The 26553-nt window shown below is 34.2% G+C and overlaps 1 protein-coding gene across 1 annotated transcript; it reads left to right on the plus strand.

Moving 5' to 3' along the window:
- Positions 1 to 15553: 15553 nt before the first annotated feature.
- Positions 15554 to 25852, plus strand: STRS1 (DEA(D/H)-box RNA helicase family protein). Its single transcript, XM_086257190.1, has 13 exons — positions 15554 to 16198; positions 16293 to 16417; positions 18312 to 18419; positions 20543 to 20623; positions 21587 to 21665; positions 23174 to 23259; positions 23337 to 23393; positions 23545 to 23612; positions 24121 to 24189; positions 24318 to 24411; positions 24796 to 24960; positions 25094 to 25186; positions 25384 to 25852. The coding sequence occupies exons 1-13, from the start codon at positions 15670 to 15672 to the stop codon at positions 25477 to 25479; spliced, it is 1650 nt and encodes a 549-aa protein (XP_086113316.1). The 5' UTR covers positions 15554 to 15669; the 3' UTR covers positions 25480 to 25852.
- Positions 25853 to 26553: the final 701 nt, after the last annotated feature.

Below are 26553 nucleotides of genomic sequence, written 5' to 3' on the forward strand. Positions count from 1 at the left end.
AGTCCCTCCCCCGCCCCCTCCCCCGCCCCCACCCAGCCCCTCCCTCACCCCCTCCTCCGCCTCCCCCTCCCCCTCCCCCTCCTCAGCCCCATTGCACAATCCAGAGAAAGTTTTTAAAAAAAATTAAAATTTTTGATTTAATTAAATTTTAGTTGCCAACATGGCATATTGGGTCCCACAAATTACCACGTGGCACACACATGGCAAAGATTGGTCCTTTATGGCTGAAAAGACGAAATTACCCTGCCACGTAGACGCCACGTCAGCATTTCTAACGGGGTTATTGACGGAGTTGACGGAATCGGGTAACGTGGGAAACGGCATAAAAGTTCAGGGGGGTTATATGAGACAAATAAAGTTCAGGGGGTAAAGTGAGAAAACACCTAAAAGTCAAGGGGCAAATGTGCTAATAAGCCTTTTGATAAACACAGAAAGTTTAAGAAATTCAAGCATGTCATATCATTAAGAAAATAAAGGAAGCAACATAAATATATATATATATATATATATATTTTATGATCTCTTTTCATTTCAAACAAACTATACACCATCACGAAGCATGAGGATGAAAAAATGAATATTAAAATTAAAGGGATCATATCATGAAAAACAATAGGTAGCTTCCTACAATGTAGAAATAATGAGCATGTACGCTCACATGCAGAATAAATAGGTATGTAAAGAGAGCAATCAACATAGATGATGACCTTGCTGTAATGAGGAAAACAGTTCTATAAACTAAAAGGGATGTATTGTAAGGACTGTATATTCAGAATGACCAAAATGATTTTAAATTACCAAAAAGCAACACTATATTGTAATATATGCTAGATCTCTAATTCTAAAGGATGAAGATGAAAGGGGAAAATAGGGCATTACATAAGTGTAAGAAAATTTTGTATAAGATAAGAAGTGTAGTTACTGAAATAAATGAATTGAAATGCATGATTTTTCAATGGAGGTAACTCAAAGTACGTGTCAATACCAAATGTGTTGAAAATATCAGGGGGAAACCAAATCATATAAAGATGATGTTTTAATGTGAAAAGTTGCTAGATTTCCAAACGGAGCAGCTGTTTCTGATTATCATCACACTTGTTGTGTCAGTTGTGTCTTCAATTACAAAACTGACTTTGAACCTGCATTTTTTATTTTAATTGTCATACTTTAACGCAACAATGTAAAGTTACAAAGTTCATATGCTACAACTATAAGATGGTTAAAAAAAATTCTATTATGCGGTATGTAGAAAACTCTACTTATTATCTGATCTATTGGAGTTGCTAAAATGGAATTGGGTTGCAAACTTCTGAAGATGGTATTTAGATAATAGTACATTTCTTTCTCAAGGGACAAGAAGTGCATCACTTAAAGCAATTATACACCTTTATCATTTAAAGCCTGCCCCAACATATTTTATACGTCTATACACCTTCTATACACCTTCATAAACTAAATATTTGTCATTAATGAAAATAAGGATTATAAATGTGCATTATGTACACCAAGTATATAGTTTATAAATGTGTACTAAGTTTTATAAATGTGTATTATGTACAGCCAACAATTATACACCAAGTATATAGTTTATGAAGTATATAGTTTATAATTGTTTCCCAAAAGTAAAAAATAAAAAGAAATTGGTGGTTGTTTTATTACCAAGGGACAGAAAGTGTATTAAGGACGCTGTGTCTTGGGCAAATGAGTTGATCACTTTGACGGGCATGCTTTACTTATTTGTGGCAAGATGGACATGCTCTGTACCATGTACCACCATCCACCACGTGTATTAAAGCGTGTAATGGTCGCACGACAGGTAACAATGCTATCTTATAAGTTATTGGAGAGAAGTGGTTAAGATGGTGAAGAAGTTTACATAATATAAAACATTTAAAATAGATGAATTGAGATGTTAATTTCATGAACTATATACTTGTCATTAATGAAAATAATAATTATAAATGTGTATCAGTTAAAGTAGTTCATTATAAATGTGGATCACCTTCGGCATATCTGGATCAAGGATATTCAATCTTGCCACATCCAGCTTTTGACTGCCTTCTAATTGTTGAGGAGGAAGTTGTGGCATTGTTGAAGGTGGCAGTACTTTGATAGGCATTGTATTATCCTTAAAACTGCATTGTTTTTGTTTAAAATATTAAATTTGAGACTAACTTTATGAAAATAGAAATGCTATATTGAAAAAGTAAAAAAAATTATATGCAAGGTTGGATGACTCAAGTTCTGGTATCTGTGGATTGATGAAATACAGAGTTGAGTTACTGCTCTTAAGAACAGGTTTCCTGTTTGTGGATAAAAGAAAAATTAGGTATTTTTTTCTTTATAGGTATTGAATATGCAAATAAATAGAAAGTTGGCAAAAGGAATCAGTTACTTTGATATTCCTTCACTTTGACACTTGTGAAAACGATAAATACTGGGGGTACTAACTGTTCTATAGCATCATGATCGAAATTTTTTGCAGCATTGCTCCAGAGTGTGACTCTAATTTTCTGATGCCGAAGCAATAAATGGAGGACAAAGCATTTTAATTATTATTTTAAAACTGTTGAAATTTCCAGAGATTTGGTTAATACTTGTACCTGATGTAAACAACAAAGACTAAATAGAGGCTGTGTGTTTGTAGATTTTAACTAATGGACTCTTTCAGCCAAAAAAGTGCATAACAGTAAATGTATTTATAATCCTTATCTTCACAATCCACATATCCCTCAACCATTCCTATAAAAAGAAGAAGTGCGGAACAAAGAAAGAGTATCAATGCACATTGTCAGTAATAGAACAACAATGTTGAAATTTTGGATTAAATTTTAACAAAGAAGAGAACATACTTTGTCTCTTCTTCTAATAAAATGCATGGCCCCTATTGTTGTGATATGGAGTGCTTTCGTTCAATGTGGAGATCATAAATGCAACTTGGATCAGAACCAAAAAGATTTAGATCACAGACTACACTATCAGAATTAGAGTCCAATCGTTCCAAAAGGACCTGATCTGTAGTTATTTAAATTGCATTGACATACTGAAAGATTTTATTTCTAATAGACTTTTGTTTTTTTTTTTTTTTTATGAGTTGGAGAATTTAATTCGCAGCTAGCCCTAGGAACAACATCACAGAAATTTTCAGTGGCAACTTGCATACCACTTGAGATATGAGAACAATCACATTTCTCTATCATGAGAACTCTACTACCAACCCTAGACCTTTTATGCACCACATTCAAATAAAAAAGTCTGAGCCAATAAATTGATAGCTGGAGAAAAAAAAATACATACATAAATAAATTGAAAATTTGAAAGAACATATGTACTACAATCAAGCAAGGCAAATTGACACTTATAATATCATAATGACAGCAATTCAACATCTATAGACAAACATATGCATATTCAATATAGTTAAAAGGTATTCAGTAGAATTTAACCTTTCGCTTAACATGATCGATCGAATACCATGTCACCATGATACCACAACCACAAGATCAAGGTTACAAAACCAACAATACAACACCTACAAAACATACATATTAATGTTCAAAGTATAGCAGTGAGATAAAAATAAAGAAAAATTTACATATAACGCAAATAAAATATATACAAACTATAAATATAAAAGTATTAAGAGAAAAAAGCAAATTTATTTAAATTGCCTCACAGTTTTATGAATATTAAAAACCTATTTGAAAGAAAAAAATGTGAAAAAATTAAACTGTTGGTGTAAATGTTTGCATGTTTTTTGTCTAAAATGCAAGCAACACACTATTTTACAATAACAAAATAATTAAATAGCTATATAAAATTGTTCAATCAACAAGAGCTATCATTTTAAGAGCTAAAAAATGTTAATTAAGTAGCAGAAATGAGAATGGTTCATTGCAATATGTATAACATGAGACGAAATCAACAACCTATCTAAAAATAAATGTTTCATGACATTTAAACATTTGCACAGAGAGTGACCTCTCATCTCTGCCAACATAAAACACAGTAATGAAATCAGTTAAATTGAGATACACAAAGGCAGCACAAAAAGGGCAGAGTAAAATACACTGTTAGTTTTAGGCTTTTCAATATTGGCATTTTCCTTGACTAAAACATTGTATAAATTATGAATTTGTCAATCACACTACAAGCTCTAAACTAGATTTAAGATGGGAACATATTGGATCAGTCTTGAAATAAAGAGCTCAAGTTGCCAAAGCCATTACATGCAAAAGGCTCTAAGGTATAATGCACTGCATGCATTTCACGAAAAACAGTTTTGTGTCTATTTGACTAGTCACTCACTAATCATAAGGACAATTTTCTTCACATGTGTACTACACATGCAGTTTTAACATTTAAATGGCATGTGTGCACATGAGGATTATGTGTCTTAAATTAGTTCTCACGCACTCACACATATTGTGCACTATTCATCATCTCTCTCATCTCACTCATTCTCACCCCTCACTGAATATTCCCTTGTAAGAATTATTTCTTTGTGTCATTCCCCTTTTGATGAAAGCCACATCACCAATTCTTATCCTTAGCCATCTTAGGATTCTCCTCTAGGACACTCCACACAGCTGTCATTTTTGTCCTTTTGCTTACGCCTTTGAGTGTCCACGAATTGAGCGTGATTTGGATTGAAACAAAACAGGGGTACGACTTTCATTTGTGAGTAGCTCTTTCATTTGCGTTTTTGGGTGAGAAAAGTGGTTTCGAAAGAGAGAGAGTTTCTTAGGAGTGAAAAATGTTTTTTCAATGAAAAATAATTTTTCAATCCATGATTTTTATTTTTGCTAAAATCTGGGTTTGTTTTTTAGCTTGAAAAATTTTCAAACACTCATATAGATTTTAGGCTTGGGTTCTCCATCAACTTCTTCAAGTTATGATTGCTTGAATGAGCTGATTTCTATAGAACTCATATCTGCATTTCATTGACATAATCTTGGAATCCATTGCATTGCTTAAAGACCTTTGGTGCCATGCATTGATAAGCATATAACGTTGCTGCCAGTGACATGTTTGACCAGTTGGTTGGCACAAGGATGCACAAGGGTATGTAGCTGTCACTTAGTGTTAGGACATAAGTGATTGAGCTTGTTGTGTGATTCTTGTATTTGAAACTCTCTTGATAATGGATTGTCTGGTCAGCTAAAAAGGACCCCTAATTTTTAAACCCGTTATGGTTTTTATGGGTGAACAATCTTGCGTGTCTTCTTATGTTTGATTCTCTTGCGTTATCTATTATTATACTAAAAGCATGAACACAAGAACACCCACTTCACTCATGAACATGACAACATGCGTACTTGTATGAATTGATCATAAAATCAATCACACACCACGTTAGTTATTTCTAGCACTAGGATGTCTATGATGATGGATCTTTGAGTGCTTAGGTTGTCACGTGACCCTTGTATCGCACATCACTTTAGTTGTTGATAGCACTGAGATGCCTATTGTGATGGATCCTTTGAGTGCCTAGGTTGTCACATGTGTGTTATATGTATTTGATATAAGTTGGCTGTAAGTTTGTATGGGTGTTTGTTAAGTCAATCTGTATTACAGATTTAAGTTTGTTTGATTCGCCTCTCAGTCAATGGATAAGCAAAAATTGGGGTACGCACACTAAGTGTGGATCGAGCTCAGTAATTTAGACGGTTGTGCCACCTAATATCAAACTTCATACACAAAGGCAGTAGAAAAATGGACATCAACGAAAGGAAGACCAAAATTCAACAAAAGAAACCCTAATGCTCTTATGGGTCGTTATGTATCAGGTGGATTCCAAATGATCTATGAGATATAAAAAAATACAAAATAAATCCATTGGAGGGGGTGTCTTCCTACAACCTTAGTAAAATAAATTCATAGCGAGAGAAAAAAAATATACATACATAAATAAATTGGAAATTTGAAAGAACATATGTACTACAATGAAGCAAACCAAATTGACACTTATAATATCATCATGACAACAATTCAACATCTATAGACATACATATGCATATTGAACATATTTAAAAGACATTAAGTATAACCTAACCTTTCACTTAATAGGATAGAATACCACGATAGCAGAATTTCAAGATCAACGTTGGAAAACCAACACAATAGCACCTACAAAACATACACATTAAGGTAAAAAATTAAACTGTTGGTGTAAATGCTTGTGTTTTTTGCCTAAAATGCAAGGAAGAAGACACTACTTTACAATAAGAAAATAAATAGCTATATAAAGTTGTGCAATCAACAGAAACCATGATTTTAAGAGGTAAAAATAAGCAACAGAGATGAGAATGATTAAAACCTTTCTAAAAGTAAATGTTTCATAGCATTTAAACATTTGCACAGGGCATTTAAACATTTGCACAAAGAGTGACCATTGATCTCTGGCAAGATAAAACAATATATTGAAACCAGTTAAATTGAGATACATTAGTTACAGAAAAATTAAAGTTTAAAAAGAGCATACTGAAATACACAAAGGCAGCAGAAAAAGAGGCATGAACAAAAGCAAGAACAAAATTAATTAAAGAATTGAAGAACTGCATAAGATTTTTTTAGGGGAAAGGATTGAAAACAAAACCTAAGACTGTGACCTAACACAAAAACAAAACAATAAATGCTCAAGAAAACACCGATCCAAGAACAACACAGACCCAAAGTAAATGAACGCAAAAATGCATAATCGTATTCACCCTGTATGAATGTAGGCTAACCAAATAGAAGTAGAGTAATATGAAAAAAGCAGATGAAAGAGATATAAGACTTATCTGATGAGGAGCAGATACAAAGGAAGGGACCGATTTCAATCACACCATCCCAAACACAAATCAACGGCGATCCAAAAGCCAGATCAAGCTGAAACAGTGAAGTTGTCAGTGAGAGATCCAAAAAAAAAAAAACCCAAATAAACTTGTGGCTTACCTTTGTGATGCGATGAATCAATCCCATCATCTGCCTAAAATACTCAACTACTCCAACACATCAAACAACAAAAGCCCCCAAATCAGATCGTTCATTTGGTTGGAATCGCAACCATGAACCCAGATAAAGCAAGACAAAGATGACTGACAAAAAAAGACAAACCTATCACCCTTATTCTCAGAATGGCAAATAGATTAAAAAAAAAAAAAAAAAGCTGTGAGGGTAAAACAAAGAAAAAGAAAGCAATGGCAATAAATGTAAAAATTTCAAAAGAAGATGGGCAAGAACCAAAGAGAGGCGCAATGACAAAAAAAGGCCTAACCAAACCCAAAAACTCAAAATGCTAACTAACTAAGAATGAAGGGCGCAAGAAGGGGTAAAAAGGTCTTTTTATAATGAACAGTGTGAATAGTAGCCTGAGGGTTCTGTTTTAGTATATATAATGCAAGTGCTAAATGCTAAATGTTATTGCAAATATAACAATTTGTGCTGAAAAATGAGCTACAATGGGGAATAATTGCTAAATTTTGGTGCTAAATTTAGCAACAAAATTTAGCATAGCAAGCTTCAAATCCAAGAAAAAAAGTGACCCACTTGCTAGAAAGTTCAAGAAAAGAGAGTGAGTGCAGTTAGCTGCTTGCTTCCCATTTGTTGTATGGCTGGGTCGGTTCACTCGAAAAAATCGAATCGCACTCGAAACCCCCACAACCGTACACCCAAAAAACCATTCCGAAGAACGGCGTGAATTATCGTAAAATGTATTCACTATTGCCTCATCTTGTCTCATCTCTATTTTTATATTAGTGAAAGATAAATAAGGTAGATCTGGTAAATTTCTAGTTAAATGCCAGCTGTATTTATGGATGAGAAAGAACTAGCAATGCCACAAGTTGCAATGTGCCAATATGGATTAGTACTGTACGTGTATAACAATCCATCAATATAAAATTTAATGATTTACAGTTGCATGCCTGAAGTGTGAAAAATCTATAGGCTCCAAAGGCCTAGCTCCCATGAAGTGGAGATTGTATGGAAAGACTTGTATTAGCCCAATCAAAGATAATGCTATAAAAGATTTACATTCTCTAAAAAATTCATCCTAGAAGTGATGATGATCTTAGATAAGGTTAAAGTGCTAAAAGAGACAAAGAAAGCCCCGACCTAAAGTGACTTGGGTACCCATAACATTAAAAACGTGCATGCAAAAGAGAATTGTGAGATCGAAGATAGATGATCGTGAATCGATGATATATTTTATAATAGCAACTAAAGTTATCAAGGACTAGAGCTAGATGACAATAAACCACGTTTCATATAAATGTTGACATTAGTAAAAGATTGGCCAAACTAACAAAAGGCAATTCCAATAAGATTGAATACTATTCAAAAACATGGAATAATTGAGCCTATAGTTAAAAGACCATGCAAGATGTTAAACCCTTATGGTTATAGTGGGTTAACAAGTGGGCATTTGTAATGAAGCGATTAAATTGCTTATGGCATAAGGTTTCTCTAGAAGAAACTTGGGATTATGATTATGGAGCAAAGTGTTCTATTATAGATGCAGCTACAATTCTATCAGTCTATGTATTTAACGTGTTCACTGCATATGGAGATTTAGATAGTATATGAGAATCTTTGGATTTTAGAAAATGGGCGCTTGAAGTATATCTTGATAAGAGATTTTCTAATAGATATAAAACCTCCTTGGCAGAAATCAATCCAAAGAAATGTAAAGTGCCATTAATGACATTAATTGTCTGAATAGTCTTTAAATGACTCAAAGAGCCTGAAGCTTAAAGTATGTACTCAATTATATTGTAAATTGCCTCATGGAGTACTTTGACTGCATTCCGAATTTGAATAATGTTGCAACTCATTCAAACTCGTGAAGTAGTTATTAATTAAATATATTGAGGTTCCTGAAGAGCTCAGAAAAATGCTGAATGCTTGAATATTGGATTTGAAATGAAAGACCTTGAGAATTGAAAATGATAGCTTGTCTCAAGCTACAGATCGAGTACTAATGGAATTCTTATACCTCAATTGTCGTTTGGTCTGTTAACACTAAGAAAGATCATTTGCTTCCTAAGGAAGATGATGAAAAGATCACTGGTGTAGAAGTACCATATCTTAGTATAAAAGGTTCTTAGTACAATGTACTAGACTTGATACATCAATTATTAGTGAGATAGTGCTATGCTCCAAATCCCTGACAATTGGAATGATATCAAGTGTATTTGGGATACCTTCATGGAACAACATGTATGAGCTTGTTTTCATATAAGATCCACATTTGGTTGGATACACAGATTTTGGATATCTCTTTAAAACACATAAAGGCCGACACGAAACTGAGTTTGTGTTTACTTGTGATAATACAAGCAAAATCATGGTGATCTACCAAACAAACAGTGGTTGCTACGCCATCAAGTCACACAAGAATTTTCCGCCTTCCACAAAACAAGCCAAGAATAATGTTGCATGCACTACTCAAAATCAAAGGAGGCTTTATCAATGTTTTACCACTAGAATAATCGTGTACACAAGAAATTCATAAAGTAACAAAGTCAATTAAACAAAGTTGTTCTAGTGATTATTTTGTGGACCTATGATACCAGAAGATGATCTATGATATTCATTTTCCCTTGCCTTGCTAACATTTAGATTGAAGCTTGCAGTTATCAGGGGGAGACATTCACGAGGGGGAGCATCTAGCTATATCACACATATATGCACAGTACTCTTTTTCCTTCGACTAGGTTTTTGTCCCACATGGTTTTTCCTAACAAGGTTTTAACGGGGCATCATTATGCACGTCCAACACCATATTAGTCATTTATAAATGTTGTACTCTAAAAGATTGTGTAGATAATATACAGAGAGTTTCAATCCCATATAAAATAGGAAACTTTGGGAGCATAATCCTAGTCATCCTAGCTAGTACTTATAAATATAGGCCTTATGTTAATGAAAAGATAGAATATGAATTCTATCATCTCTCCCTTATTTTATCCTCTGTCTTTTTTCCTCTCCCTTATCCCCTGTCTTATTTTCTCACTCACCTTATTTTTACATTCACTATTAAATTTGAAAAATATATAAAAACATTATTCCTATAATAACCTTTAATATACCAATTCAAACACCCACCTACTAAATAATACTCTTCCCACCCTCCTTAACTATTATCCCACCCACCCATTTTTTTTTTCCATAATGAAGGCTAACTTATACACCCTAAATTAACCCACCAAGAAGCAGCACACAAAAAACCTAGCCCATAGGGGCTTGATTACACAGATAGCCCTACGCCTAGCCACACATGCTAGGTCATCCACTAACATAACTAAAATAACAGAAGGAGGAGGATATGTACTCAAGGATATAGGAGCCCCAAGATCAAAGTTGAAACTAAGCTTAATTGGCTAGGCTGTCAGCAAAACATATATATTATATGTTTCTCTCTCCCTGTAAATGTGAACCAAATTATATTAATCAACCCTTTCAAAGTGTTGATTCAGAAGGCATATATGTAATCTTTAATCTATAATCAAGCATATATATACAATTAATCTTTCATTAATCAAACATGAATCATTAAGACAATGACCTAGGGGTGTGTTTCGGCCAGATCGGATCGGAAATAAGGTGTTCCAATTCCAATCCAAAAAATTTTGGAATGGAATTTATGTTCCAATTTCCATTCCAAAAAATCGGAATTTCAACATCTCATTCCGATTTGGAATTTTTCGGATTTCTCGGAATTTTTCGAAATATAACATTTTCGGAACTTTCGGATAAACATTTGAAATTTTTGAATAAAAAATCAGAATTTTCACATTTTCATAATATTTTTTAGAACATGTTCGGATTTTTTTCATAATAGTTTGGTCTCCCAAAGCGCATCAACGAAACTCTCTGCCGACAAAATTCTACATTTTGTCGGTTTAACTCACTTGTTAGAAAAAAGCTTTCGTCGGCCACCTCAATCGGCTATTAGCTATTGTATCTTTTCGTCGGCATCAAATTTTTAGGCGTGAACTAATCCCATTAATGTATGGTATATATTATGTATGTTATAAGAGAAATATATTATGTATGTTATAAGCGAAATAAATTATGTATGGTATATATTATGTATGTTATAAGAGAAATAAATTATGTATGATATATATTGTGTATGTTTAATGGTATATATTATATATTATAACACACATAATATATAAGAGAAATAAATGTCACTATGAATGTATAATAGGCTTAATAGCACATATCTTAGAGGTGGGGGATTAATCTTTGGACCTCATCCAACATTGTTAGAATAAATGTCACTAGTAGATATATGTTACTCATATATATATCATGTTTGAAATTTTGAATATAATAAGCTTAAATATTTAGTAATTAGTAATTACAATTGGTGGGATATACCAGTTGGAACAACTGTAGAATTGTCCCATATCTTCAATTCCCCTCCCTAATAAAAAAAAATAGTAATTACATGTACGGAAAAATGTGGGTGTTTGTGTTACCAACTTACCATTTATGTTATTATGATACACATATATTTATAATGTACATATATTTATATTAATAGTATTAGTCATCTTTTTAAAAATATATGTTATATGTATCATACTAAATTAATGATAAAATATATAATATTAATATAAATATGAAATAAATTGGCATAATTTCGGAAATATCGGATCGGAATGCCTTCGGAACATTTCGGAATATTTCGGATCGGAATTAGAATTTACATAAACATTCCAATTCCAATCCAATTTTTTTCGAAATTTTTGGATTTCGGCATTTTCGGATTTGGAATAAAATTGGAAATTTTTGGATAGGAATCAGTCGGATTCGGATTTTCCAATCCAAATCACACCCCTACAATGACCTGATGAACAAATTAATTTTAGAAGCAATGGGAACTGAGAGTTGTTGCTTACATGAAATTAAACTAGCTGCAGCCTGCGGATCATAATTAAACAAAGCAAATCTATCTGATGATGATGATGAAGATGAATGGGTGGAATGATAATTAAGGAGGTGAGAAGAGTGTTTCGTAGGTGAATGTTTGAGTTGGTATATCAAAAGGTATTATACAAATAATTGGAGGTAGGAAGAATTTTTTAATATTTTTTTTCAAATTTAATAGAGGGTGTAAAAATATAAGGTGGGTAGAGAAATATGACATGAATGAAAATATAAATGCTCTTTTATAACAATATTTTGTTTTTTGTTTTTGTTTTTTCTATGAATTGATGTTCGTGATAATAAAGAGGGTGTATTCAATCCCAACTTTTAAAAACTTTAAAAGACTTTTGTTGAATTAAAAAGTCTGGGGTATTCAATCATGTATTCAATCAAGACTTTTATAGACTTTTAAAAAGTCAGGGTGTATTCAAAATGCCAATGATGATATAGACTTTTGTAAACTTTTAGCTGTGAAGTATAAGAGAAAAAAGTCATTATTTCTCTCTCATTCCCTCCAAAGACTTTTGTAGACTTTCATAAAAGAAAAAAAATGAACAGACTTTTCCTCCTTCTCTCTCTCTCTCTCTCCCCACTTGTACGACCCTCTGAAGTCTCTCAAAGTATATATATATATTTTTTCTTTTGATTAATCTTTCATATATGTATATATATATATATATATATATTTATGGATGGATTTAGCAAAGTTCTCTCTTCCTCACTAAGAGCATGTACACAATGACTTTTTGTTATATGCTATGCTATATGTTATATTTAGCATGATTTTTAGTATTTAGCAATAGTTTTTGTGTTTTTTGCTCCAATGGCACAAAAGCTATAGAGCTATATGTTAGTATGTTCATACTCACCAAAAAAATTTGTCTAAACCCCCACCCATCTAGAAACTCTTTCAAAACCCCCTAAAACTTATAATCCTAAATTACCCTTCTGACGCATGCTGACGCGCGCTGACGCATGCTGACGTCATTGTAACTGTATTTTGGTGAAACAGTTTTTTTTTTTTTTTTTGAATTGAAGTTTTTGCTAAAACTCAATATTTCACTAAAACTAAAATCAAACACTGAAATTGAATTTCATTACACTAAAACTGAATTTCAAAAATTCAGTTACACTGAAATTGAATTTCAAGAATTCAGTTACACTGAAACTGAATTTCAAGAATTCAGTTACACTGAAACTGAATTTCAGAAATTCAGTTGCACTAAATTGAAGAATTCAGTTATGAATTCACTTACTGAAACTGAATTAAGTGATGAAACAATTACACATCGACTAAAATGCAGTTACACCTTAATTAAAAAACAATTACACCTTTACTAAAACAATTACACTTCACTAAAACAGTTACACCTTTACTGAATTCTGTTTCACTAAAAAGAACACAGCAACCTTATCAAAAAAAAAACCAACAATACAACAAGTCATTGAGATGAGAGGAGTAGCCAACAATACAACGTCGTCCGATCACCTCACGCGCGACGAGTACACGACAGCCGCCACTGCCTCGATCTGTTTCTACCTACAAATTTGATTCATCATATTTCAGAACCATAATTTCATTCAAAATTCATGTTTCACGAACTGAAACTGTTTCACGAACTGAAACTGTTTCACGAAATGAAACTGTTTCACGAACTGAAACTGTTTAATCAATAAATGAAGTAAATTTGTATATACTTATAAATCAATTAAAAACCACATTTCTATCTGATTTATAACAAATTCAAGTAAAACAGATTCACAAATTATACATTTCACAGACAGATTCACAAATCAATTTCAAATTAGGGTTTTCAAATCATGGCTTTTGAAATTCAATGCAATTGAACCAAAATTTGTATACCAATAGAGAGAGACTGTCAAAGGGAGAAGAATGAGACCGGAACCACTTCAATCCGCCACCGGAATCGCCGGCAACGGCGGCGATAAGTCTCAGACTTTCTCGGCGTCGATTCGCCGTCCACGGTGGTCAGTTGGAGAATCAGAGACCACCATCACACTCACCACGTCGAGAGGAAGCTTCTGGAAGTGGAGAGAGGCTGCGACGTCGCCGGAATCTCGAAGTCACCGCCGGAGATGACGATCGGACTTCGGGCTATATTTGGGTTTCTGTGGATTTTATGGGAAAGAAAAGGCCATGGATAGATAGAGGAAGAAGAGGCGAGAAGAACCCAACCAGTCCGACACCTCGTCGTCGTCGGAATTGATGGATCGCCGGTGAGGGAGCTCGGGTTTGCCTAGACCGATCCGGCGTCGATGTTATGTTTCGTGGAGAGTGGAGGGCAAGGAGAGGAAGAGGAAGGAGAGGCGAGTGTGATGGGACCGGTCTCGCCGGCAACCGTCGCCAGACGATGGCGCACGCGCTGGCGACAGCAGCGGGGAGAAAGAGAACGCAGAGGGGAAGAGAGGCATCTGATGGGAGAGAGAGAGTGAGAGAGAGAGAGCACCCATAAATTGAAAATGAAAATAAATAAAAAGGGTAAAACTGGAAAATTAAAAGATGGGGAGTCAAACTTGACTGGGTATTAGTTGACTAGGGGGTTTAGGAAAATATTAAGTATAAGATTGGGGGTTATAGGAGAGGTAGATTTTGGATGGAGGTTATAAAAGATTTTATCTCTAACTAGGGGGTTTATAATTATTAACATTTATATTTTTAATATATTCATATATATCCTTATAAATTAAATTAAATTTAATATATTAAATTATTTTAATAATTATATCATTGTAAATATTTTAATGAGATTTTTAATATGAGCTCAATATTAAATATATTTAAATATTATTATTTTAATACCCAAATTAATATTTTAGTATTTTTCATGTCAAAGTCAAATTTATGAATTGTAAAATTTGAATACATAGCCAATCAACCCATGAGAGCTGTCCATCCTCATGTCTCTTGCTACAACATTTTCTATCCATGTGAATATCATTTTCTCTCTCTCTCTCTCTCTCCTCGTAGGACCCATCACTTTTTTTCATTTGGTTTTTTATTCTTTCTTTACCCATACTTTTTAGATGATGGACCAACTTTTTTTTTGAGTTTCTCAATAGTAATTGTTAAATTTTCTGCTATATATAGCAGAAAATAGTAGAACTCAATAGCTATATATAGCAGTCACTTTCTTTATCCATGTTTTGGGTTTATCGTTTACCAAAGCATAACAGCAGTAAAGGATCAATGAAATCTTGTACAAAAAAAAAAAAAAAAATCCAACACAAAATCTGTACCATAATAAGATTATTGGTTAGAACGGCCTTGCAAAATGGTTGGGGATTAGAAGTTTTCCCTTGATTTGTTTGATTTAAATTTAAAATAAAAGTGAGTTGCTGACATCTTTCTAGGAAAATAGAAAAAATTGTAGTGCAAATAAACGTTTGTGGTATACTGGTATATATAAAAAAAAGATATTATAAGAAAAAAATTTGTTGTTGACATTTTTTTGTACTCTATGACAACCATGTAAGTTTATCATAATTCTGTAAACTTTATGAAAATTTATAAAGTGCATAAAAATCTGTCATTTAAAAAATTCTTTAATAAAATGAATAGGGACCCTAAGTATATGTTTTTTTGCCAGATACAGTTAATAAGGTCAAAAGACTCAAAACCCTAGAATATATCCCCCTCCTCCCTAAAACCCTTCGGCCTCGGTTCGCTAACTTCGCTTTGCTTCCGCAGTTATCAGCTCAGTAGAGCTCTGTTCGGCTTCAACAATGGGTCGAAAGCTCAAAGAACCCTCAACTGTCAACGAAGCGGAAGCCCAAGAAACCCAAACCCACCACGAAGCCAAAGCTGAGAAGAAGAAAAAGAAGCAGAAAAACAAAGACAAAGACCCCAATAGCCATCAACGAGAAGAATGCCAACAAACCCAATTCAGTCCCAAGAGAAAGCTGGAAGAGATTGCACTTCAAGAAGAACACTCAGATTCTAATAAGAAGAAGAAGAAGCACAAAAAATCGAAAGGGAAGGAGCAAGGAAGCGAAAACAATGAAGCAATACAGGAGCTAAAGAGAAATGGTGATGTCGGAGAAAGTGAATCGGGAGATGGGGTTGTGGTGGTTACTGGGAAAGATGCGAAGGAAGCCAAATACAAGCCATTGACGTCCTTTTCGGAATCGAAGCTTCCCAAAGAGGTTTTACAGTGCTGTGAGAATTTCAAGAGCCCTTCTCCGATTCAATCTCGGGCGTGGCCGTTCTTATTGGAAGGCCGCGATTTTATTGGGATTGCAAAAACTGGGTCAGGTACTTAATGTGATTTGGATTATGGGAATTGGAGTATGGTTTGTTTTGTGATCTGTTTTGTTTGTTCGAGCTAATTCTGTGGTTTTTTGTGCAGGTAAGACTTTGGCGTTTGGTGTACCAGCCATTATGCAAGTTTTAAATAAGAGGAAGGGTAAGTTTTCGAAGGGGCGGAATCCTCTTTGCCTTGTACTGTCACCTACGAGGGAGCTAGCTCAACAAGTATGTGCTTATTGACCCAAGTTGCATTGTTGGAGTTGAATTACCATTTTTATTTTTGTGTATGGGTCATAGAATTGAAATTGTGTGCTATATGGTGAATTTTATCTCTGAGGTGGAGTACGAGAAAGGAATATAAGAGAAGGAATATAAGAGAGATCCGGTCACTCTAGCCTTTGGCATCAATAAAAATTCCAGGCCTTCACACTGAAGTGACTTGGAATCTCTCCAGGTCAACTCATGCTTCACACCCGAGCGGAAACTTTAATTCCTTTCACCAGTAACTTAATTTCAAAGTTTACAAAGCAGCTGTTCTCTTTTATATAGCCGTTGGTACATAAATCATTGAAAAGACCCAAATTAATACACTTAAATCCTAAAAGACATAGTCATGTCACCTAATGCATTCATCATGTGACATAGAGAGAACTTAAAGACAATGAATATATGACTTTAAAGCAATGAACCTAAAATACATGTGTAAATTTCATTTATTCTAGAAAATGGCTCAAAGACTATGGTGCTTGGTACTTGGATGGGTTATTTATTATACTTTGAGTTTGGCTCCTGCATCACATTTATTATCATGAATATGTTGGTGATTCGACGAAGAATTTGGAACTTCACTACCAAGTTCCTCTCCCCCCTAAATGGGTTCAGAAGAAAAGGAAAGGTGTTGAGTAATGCCTATTTATTGGTATAGTAGTCTTTGATAGGTCCTATGATGGAAGGCCATGTGATTGGTATAGGAAAAATTTGTTTCTATCTCCTATTGGCTGTTGGAGTTGTAGAGTTGTGATACTGAGGTTTATATCCAATGCTGATGGGCTGTTTTGCAATCACACTCGACCTAAAGCAAACCTTACAAAATAGAAAATTTGAAAACTGAGATATCATTATGTTATAACTTCAAAGAAAAAGATAGATTATGTGACAATATATGATCAAGTCTCTCAAATGTCTTAAGAATTTCATTACATAAATTAGAATACTTTCCAATAAGAGTGAAATGGGGGGGAGGGGAATATTGCTCACATACATGGGGAGTATGCAGCATTGATTTTCACTTTATGTTTTGGGTATTTGGTCATGTATTTCATTATAATAGTCAATATATCAGTTTTTAACAAAGTTACTGCAAATAGCACCTTTACTTACCAGAAAATAGAATGAAGAAGTGAACCATTCTTTTGGATTGTTGCTTATGAAGAACCAATAAGAGTGATAATGCTATTCTTATATTCACATTTTTAGGTCAAACCTGGAAGGAAAAGAAAAAAAGAGAGCAATGTAAAACTCTAAAACTATACAAGTGCTTGCAATTTTGTTCCGTATTAATTTAGAAGGTACAGTTCACTTAAACAGAGCCTATGATCTATGGACATTGACACAGGTGTCATCCCTCACCACAGATGTGGGGTGTCTAGCACGGAATCCTCCAAAAGACTTGACATGAGGACTCTAAGACACAGTAATTTGCATGTGTATTTATTGATTTACATGGACATCTATCTAGTTTGATTGGACAAGAACCATGTACAAAAGATTATGAAAATGGTAATCATGTGTACGTCTCTTGACAAAGATGCACAATACGTTGATAGTTCTGCACTCAGTAAATGAAAAGTGAATTCTTTTTTAGCATACAAAGGAGACTTTGACATGGGTGGACAAAAGTATCATGCCCTTATGTGTCAAACACCCCAAATTTTTTATGTATGAAGTGTGTCTACAAATAATAGAACAAAATCATTTTGGTTGTACAGATGTTTTTGTTGTTTTTGCATGCATTCCTCTTTCACCTGCTGCTTGGGTGGTGTATGTTTTGTCCCTTGGATTATTTGAAGCTTATCTCTTGAAAAGATAACCAACCATTGGCTTTATCTTCTGATGGCAGATTTCAGATGTTCTGTTTGATGCTGGGAAACCGTGTGGTGTAATATCAGTTTGTTTGTATGGAGGAACATCTAAAGGACCTCAAATATCTTCTCTGAAGTCTGGTGTTGTAAGATATTCCATTATTTATTATCATTATATATTGCACAAATTTGATTTAATTTTATCCTTTAATTTTTTCTTCCTTCCCTTTTACTATTTAGACTTCACATTGTTCTACAATTGGCACTATGGTAGCTTGTTTTGCGGGAATAAGGATTGGGCAATGGGTATGAGACTCTCATTCCCATCTTTGGTATGCACATTTTGGGAATATGTCACCTTTTAGATGAGAATGAGATGCCATGAAATGGGGGAATGTGAAATCCATGATCCCTTGGGTTTGCCATTCCCATTATCCAGAAGGCCTTTATCATGAATTTTATGACTAGATTACCCTTTTAATAAAATTGAAATACTATTTATGTCATAAAAAATATTTTGCAAGTACAGAGTAATTTTAATATATTCAATAGATAAGGGTATTATTAGAAAACTGAACAAATTTTGATTCGTATTACTATACAAACCAAACATAGGAATGAGAAGAAACATTGTGTACTGATTACCATTTTCAGCATTTCCAAACAATGGGGTGGGAATCATTGATTCCCGTTTCCCTGAAATAGGACGGGGAATGACATTTTTATAAAGAACCCATTCTGCAGGAGCTTAGAATTCATTTTGCCTTCCATTTCAGGTCAAAACACTGGGACAAACAGCTCCATTGCCTCTACCCCTCCTTCCCCTTCCCCCTGTCAACCTCTGTTGCCTGCCATGTCTCTCCATAGTCCTCAACCAAACAATTCTCCGATAATCACCATAAACCTATCACATAGTTGTAACCCAATTCCTATTTGCGACACTAAGAACCTTATCCGTCGTCTTTATGCCATAACCATTTCTGTCAGATTGATAACAGAGATCCAGTGAGTTTGGGCCAGTTGGTGTGGAGCAGTTTGGGTGTTTTTTGTTTGAACAATACTTGCAAATCAAGTAAACCCAAATCTGAAAACCAGATCTCCAAAATCACCACAAACCCATATATGACTAGTTTGCAATCCCACATTTTCATACCTTCACAAGCATAAATTGGAATCAATATTTATATTTAGATCAAAGAAGGAGACCCAATTGCTGTTTTTCTCCTAGTTGGTGTATCATGTGCAAGATGAAGGGGAGACTGCGGATCACTTGTTCGTTCATTGCCCGTTAATAATTCAACTGTGGCACATTCTGTTTAAAGAAGCTGGAGTGAGTTGGGAGATTTCAGCTGGCTGCTATTATTTCTTAGCGAAAAACATGCTGCTTTTGGTAGAGGATAGAAAGCCAAAGTTCTTTGGGGCTGCTGCATTCTGGTTGTTCTTTGGGTGGTTTGGACGGAAAGGAATAGAAGAATTTTTGATAATTATAAAGGGTGGGATTGGTGGATCTTTGGGAAAGGGTGAGCTGTTTGTCCTCTCTTTGGGCCCCGGTCTCAACAGAGTTCAAGGATCTATCCCTTTCAACTATTTTGCTTGATGGGAAAGCAATTCTTAGATAATTTCTAAGTTGCTGGTGTTTAGCTCAACTATTATGTAGTTAGTTTTTTCCTTTCTTTCAGTGGACTTCTTGCCTTCTGCTGGTGTACCTTTTGTTTGTTTGATCAATAAATTATGTTTCTTTTCAAAAAAAAAAAAGACCCAAGAGATTTGAGGAAAGCTCTTGAATTCACTAAACCTCTCTCTGTCTCTCATTTGTTGGGTGGGTGACCAAGAGATAGGACTTGATAACATATTAGCATTTTGATATATTTTCCGACGTACTTAGTTCATATAACGGTATTAGCAAAAATAAGATATAACAGATTTGTTTGTAAATGTAGAAATACAGTAGGGAGGAGGTGGGTATAGTCAACAAGCTGCCATGGCTTCAAGAGCTTTTAAATTGGTGACTTTTTTTCTTAATATTTGTGTTTTGAGCCTTTATATTTATGAGCTGATAGTGACTAGTTTTGCAGAGATTCCCACTTTTTTGTATAGTATAGCTAAATATGCATGTATGAATTTAGGATTATATTTTTCAATGGTTTTATAATATCTATGCATTCTGCCTGTTTGCATCTATTTATTCTGCAGAGATAATATGTTTGCATTGGTTTTGTGATTAGTTTTCATATAATTGGTTCTCATTCAGTTTTCTGTGTGCTCTTAGGACATCGTAATTGGAACTCCTGGTCGTCTGAAGGATCTCATCCAAATGGGTGTGTGTTGCCTCAAGGAAGTATGTTTTACGGTAAGTAGACAAATCCCCAGCAAAACCTGTTTCTTAACTATCATGTCTTGCTTTTGACAACTAGGGACTGCTTCTTGTTGATTCAATCATATTCCTATTCCTTTTCTTATGTTGATTAATGTTGCTGGAATGTCATGAAATTGAATTTGGCTTTATAATTGCACAACCCTTTGGAAGGGAACCAATTTGTTGAAATCAGGCTGTCCAGTGTCCACTATAAGAATTTATTTAAACATCTTGGAATGTTTTCAATGTCTCTTGGTATGAAAGCTCTGGAGATGATCATAATAGTAAACCTATTGTCCCCAATGCCCCATCTTAGATTGATGGACCTGAACTATTTAAATCAACCCCTGCAGCATCAGGAATGAAGTGACTGTCTGCTAATGCCATCTAATTAGAAGTGTAGCGATAAAGCCAAGCATGAAGTGACTATCTTCTGATGCACTCTATTTTAGAGGTCTAGTGAAAAAGCTGTGACATTGTTGGGGTGGCAATTTATCATATGACTGTGAACACAACTTGAAACCAAACTGATCCACTATCAGAAGAGTGAGTCATGATGGTGCAATGGATTTGGAGATTTTATTCTCAGTTTGTCCTGTCATAATGATTATCTTGACATCCAGAATGAGGACGATTAAATGCTTCTCTTATGGCTGCAATCTTGAGGCTTCAAAATTCTGGGCTTGTACAATTGTCTTTTACCATTCTTCTAAAATGTGATTACACTAGTGCTCTAGTACATCATTTTATTTTACTTTGTTTTATTTCTACTATGAGACACTAGTACATTGATTTTGATGCTTTACTTGCAATTTTTCTTTTAATTTCTATTTTTGTATTGTTTCTTCGCAAGATTTCATTGTATACTTTAGATTGGATGTGAAATTTTTGATAAATTGTATATTGTAGTAGCATTAGAGATCTCAGGAAAAAGAAATGAGCAGTAATTTTCTGTAGGTCCTTGATGAAGCAGATCGAATGCTTGACATGGGATTTGAACCAGAAGTTCGCTTTATATTGGGCCAAACATGCTTGGGTATGTCATATATTATCAATAGTTACCTCTTTATCATCTTTCTCTGTGTAATATATATGCATTGGATCTCTCTTTGCGGGATTTGTTGTCATTTGAATGACCTTTATAATTTTTTTTTTTGTTTTGTTTAAGGCTTAGAGTTTAGGGCTTTGTCATCATAACCAAGTTCTACAATTTAAGCTCACTTTGCTTGTTCTGTAATGTTTTTGTTTTTGGTTTTCAGCTTTCTTCTTTTTTCAGTTAAAGAAATAGAGAGGAAAGATAAGGAAAAAATGAAAGAGAATATATAAAACTAAAACTTACAAAATAAACTCTTTGAAGTTGTTTATAGTTTTTGGTTTTTGGTTTTTAGCTCTTCAATCTCTATATATTTTCACTTATCTCCTTCACATCATCTCCTCACTTTTCTCTCTTTTTGAATCTCAATGTTTAATTAAAGACTAAAAAAAAACGTTACCCAACCGAGCCCTTAATTATTCCTACTTTATTTTCTTCCATTTCAATATATAGTAAAACTTTCTTTTTGGCCTGACAACGGAAAAAGAACTTCTGGAATTGAAACCTTTATTAGAGTGAGGAGCCCTATGGATGACTAGTACTCTATCTTTAAATTTGATTCAAATGTATCATGATTTTGGGTACGAGTTTGGCTGAATAGGATATCTTTCTACTTTCAACTCCTGTTATTTGTTTGATAGGACTCTATTAGAAACACAATTTTTTTTTATAAGAGACACAATTTTATTAGAAACAGAGTGAACTACAAACAACACGGACGATAATTTTGTTACAAACATTTGCTTGTTAAAATAATTTATTAACCAATATTTCTTTTGGATACTGTTGATTGCAATTGCATAATCATATGGAGAAATTACGTGCAGAGTTATTTTTTTTTTTCAGTATATGTTACTTAGATTGTTTCTTCACTTTTGTGGAAACGACCACTGACCTCTACTTATTAAGTAGTACTGACTATTGAGTAGTACCTGTGCATAGAGAGATCAATGCCATTGATTTTGACTTTCAGCCTTCTATAAGATAAATGTTTTTATAAGAGAAATTATATAACTTAAAATGAAGTTAAATTAAAGTGGCCTGGAGGTTGGCAAGAGACCTATTGATTTGGCTTTAATAGATGTTTTCAAGCAATAGATTACGGGGGAAAAGATGTTAGGTCGTTGATAGTGTATGGAAATCTAAACTTTTACTTATCTAAAAGTGAAATAAGAAGCAATGCCTTATTCCCCCAGCCTGTTCTTGGGAGTTGTCACGTAAATGGAGTATCATGAGTAGTTAGAGTCCATGGCATGATTATTTTGGAAAATCAAAACTCTAGACTACAAAGTAGGGGAATGCACTTAAGTTCTCTGCTAGGATTTTGGGTGATGTGGGGACTCCCACACTTAAATCTTTATACTTCAATATGTTCAGATCTTTTTAATTGGCTGGGTAAGTTTTAGTGGATTATTTTAGTCTGCTGATATATATCTCTTGAATCTGTGCAGCTCGCCAAATGGTAATGTTCAGTGCTACATGGCCTCTATCAGTTCATCAATTAGCTCAGGAGTTCATGGATCCTAATCCAGTTAAGGTATGAATTCTCAATTATCGTGACCTTTAAACAATTTCTTATTCACCTTCTTTCGAAAACTAATAACATTGTTTCAGGTAGTTGTTGGTTCAGAAGATTTAGCTGCCAACCATGATGTTATGCAGATAGTTGAGGTATAAGTTCTCAACACCAATGAAGCCTATGTGACCATCAGATGTTAATTTTTGGGGATTTCTGGGTATCAAAAAATGAATTAAAATAAAGAGAATTGTTAATTAAAGTATATGCTTACTGCAATTAACACCTTCTCTTTCATGTTCATAGGTCATGGATGATCATTCACGTGATGGGCGTTTGGTTGCTTTGCTAGAAAAGTACCACAAGTCCCAAGAGTAAGTGTTGGTACATTATTCCCATTATTATATTTCTAAGTTGTTCCTTAGCAAAGTCCTGGAGGATTGCATTGCCAGAAAATACCACAAATCCCAAGGGTATATGATGTCGGTTTATTTAGGACCCATTATTATATATCTAAATCTTTGCCTTGTCCAAACCCTGGAGTATTATTTCCGACCTAGTGTTGTGTGTGTGTGTGTGTGTGTATGTATGCCCGGGCGCCAGTGTTTATTGCTTTCTGGAAGATGCTGACTCTTGGTATTGTCTAGGAGTCTTTATCTCTGCAGAAGTTGCATTTTCATTTGCATTTGTAATTTCAATATCTAATTTGCAAGTCAATGCTACTTTTGTGTGGTTGGATGGCTACCACTTGGTGTACCTGTATGTATCAATGTTTTTGTCACACAATGGAGCCCCTTGAATGCTTATTTAGTTTATTGATGATATATTTTGATATCTGGTAGTGCTGTACCCTGCTAATCCTAAGGTTATTCTATTGACCAGGAATAGAGTGTTGGTTTTTGTCTTGTACAAAATGGAAGCTACTCGCGTGGAAAATATGCTGCAGAAAGGGTAAAATCCTGATCTTTCATAAATAAGTAATTTGATGGGTTAGCATAGTCAACAATTCTGGCTTTGGCTGTAAGCTTCAGAAGATAAATCAGGAAAGCTACTGATGGTATATGGATTGCTGTTTATAGGGGTTGGAAGGTTGTCTCTATACATGGTGATAAAGCACAAAGTGAGCGTACAAAGGCACTATCTCTATTCAAGAAGGGAAGCTGTCCCTTGATGGTATGTTATTGTAGATAAGTGAACTATTTTATTTGAGCACACTTGAGGATACTAAGAAACTTGATAGTTAACACTCTGGCGAATCCCCTCCCTTTGCATTTTTTAAGATTTTAAGTCTTTATTTTTTCCAAATTTCAGCATGAAATTCTTTCTGTACTCTCTGCTTTGTTTCTGATAGTTGGATTTGTACTCCTTGTATTTTTCTTTTTCCTCGCATACACATTCCAATGGATATCTGGTAGTGCTACGCCCTGCTAATCCTAAACTATTTTTCAGAAGAGATATTTTAATCTAGTTGGGGACAGTACTTATTATTAAAAAAAAAAAAATAGTTGGCAACAGTACTAAAATGCGGTGTATTTTATCTTAAACATATAAATGCAGATAGCTACTGATGTCGCTGCTCGAGGATTGGATATTCCAGATGTTGAAGTAGTGATCAACTATAGTTTTCCCCTCACTACTGAGGATTATGTCCACAGAATTGGGCGGACTGGGCGGGCTGGTAAGAAGGGTGTTGCTCATACGTTTTTCACACATCACAACAAGGTAACACTAAATATGCAAATATATTTTCTATATTTTTTTTTTTTTGATTATTTTTAGCAAACAATTCTAAGTCAAACTACTATCTTATTATGTATTAGCCAGGTCATTTTAATTATTGATGGGACTATTTCAGGGACTTGCTGGGGAGCTGGTCAATGTTCTCAGAGAAGCCGGGCAAATTGTTCCAGAGTCCTTATTGAAATTTGGCACTCACGTTAAGAAAAAGGCATGTCTTTGTTTCTCTTTCATGCTGCATTTAGTCTGCCTTCATGTGCGTGCATTTAAGTGTCTTCATGTAGCAGAGATTCAATAAAATATCATCATTTTGCCTAAAAAAGGAAGTGTTTTCATGTAGCATGCTTGCATGGCATTTTGAACATTTGTTTGTTTTTCTCTTTTTGATTATTGGGTATTAAAATACAGGAGTCCAAACTTTATGGGGCTCACTTCAGAGAAATTCCTGCCGATGCTCCAAAGTCTAAGAAAATCACATTTAACAACTCCGACGATGATGATTAATTCACATTGCAACCTGAAACCCTTCCTTGATCAGGAAGTAGTGAAAGATATAAAGTTGGTTCTGGAAATTAGTCTACTTCTCCTGACTGCAGCAAGGTTGAGGCTGAATGTGCATTAATCTGCTGATTGGTGAGTGGTGACAAGTTTGGCATCCTTTATGTTATTCTTGTTGCCACATTTATATGTAATATATGCATTATTTTGGTTGTTTTCCTTCCAATTTTGTTTTGTTTTGTTTTTTTTTTTTTTTTTCTTCTTTCAATTCATCTTATGGATGCTCAATGAGTATTTGATTATGATTTTTGTAAAGACCTTGAAACATGTAGCAGTTTACCTCATAATTGAAACGATTACTTGGCAAGCTTGAATTGAATATGACCTAGATTTCAGAAACATTTATATGCGAATAAGGTCTGGATATCTGTAGCATTCACTTGGCAAGGTCTGGATATTTGTGACGCGGTGGCAAGTTTCCTTTCTTTTGCTTTGAGTTGCTTTGCACTTGTCCTGTGGCAGCTTCAATTATATTAGGTTGGATCTTACCATATCCAGTACCTTTAGGCTTATGATTTCTAATTCAACGAAATTGGTTTCTTTATCGTTTTTTAGCATAAAGAGGAAGGGACAAAAGTACAAATCAAGCAATATGGAAAAGGGATTAATACTATTTTGCTCTCTAAACTATTACATTTGTATCAGTTTGCTCCCCAGACTTCTAATTTGGAAAATTAAGGACTCTGACTTTTTTAATTTTGCCAATTGAGGTTCTTTTGTCAATTTATACATTTTTTATCCAAATCTTTGAGGGCGAAATGGTCCCTTCCAATTAGATCTTATCATTTTTTCCTCATGCATCATTTTTCCTCTTTTATTTCTTGCTAAATTTTGCTTGATCATCTCGATATTTTAGATGAAAAATATATAAATTGACGGAATAATTTTAATTGGCAAAATTGAAAAAGTCAGGGTCCTTAATTTTCCAAATTAGAAGTCTGGAGAGCAAACTGATACATGTGTAATAGTCTGGGGAGCAAAATGACATTAATCCCTATGAAAAATGATCAAGTTTGCTTG

This window comes from Dryas octopetala, chromosome 9, assembly GCF_963921425.1.
Source record: "Dryas octopetala chromosome 9, drDryOcto1.1, whole genome shotgun sequence".
Lineage (NCBI taxonomy): Eukaryota > Viridiplantae > Streptophyta > Magnoliopsida > Rosales > Rosaceae > Dryas > Dryas octopetala.

Coding starts and splice junctions, on each gene's coding strand:
- STRS1 (XM_086257190.1), top strand. CDS start 15,670: ATGGGTCGAAAGCTCAAAGAACCCTCAACTGTCAACGAAGCGGAAGCC. Junction 24,190..24,317: donor GAAAATATGCTGCAGAAAGG/GTAAAATCCTGA, acceptor TGCTGTTTATAG/GGGTTGGAAGGTTGTCTCTA. Junction 24,412..24,795: donor AGGGAAGCTGTCCCTTGATG/GTATGTTATTGT, acceptor ATATAAATGCAG/ATAGCTACTGATGTCGCTGC.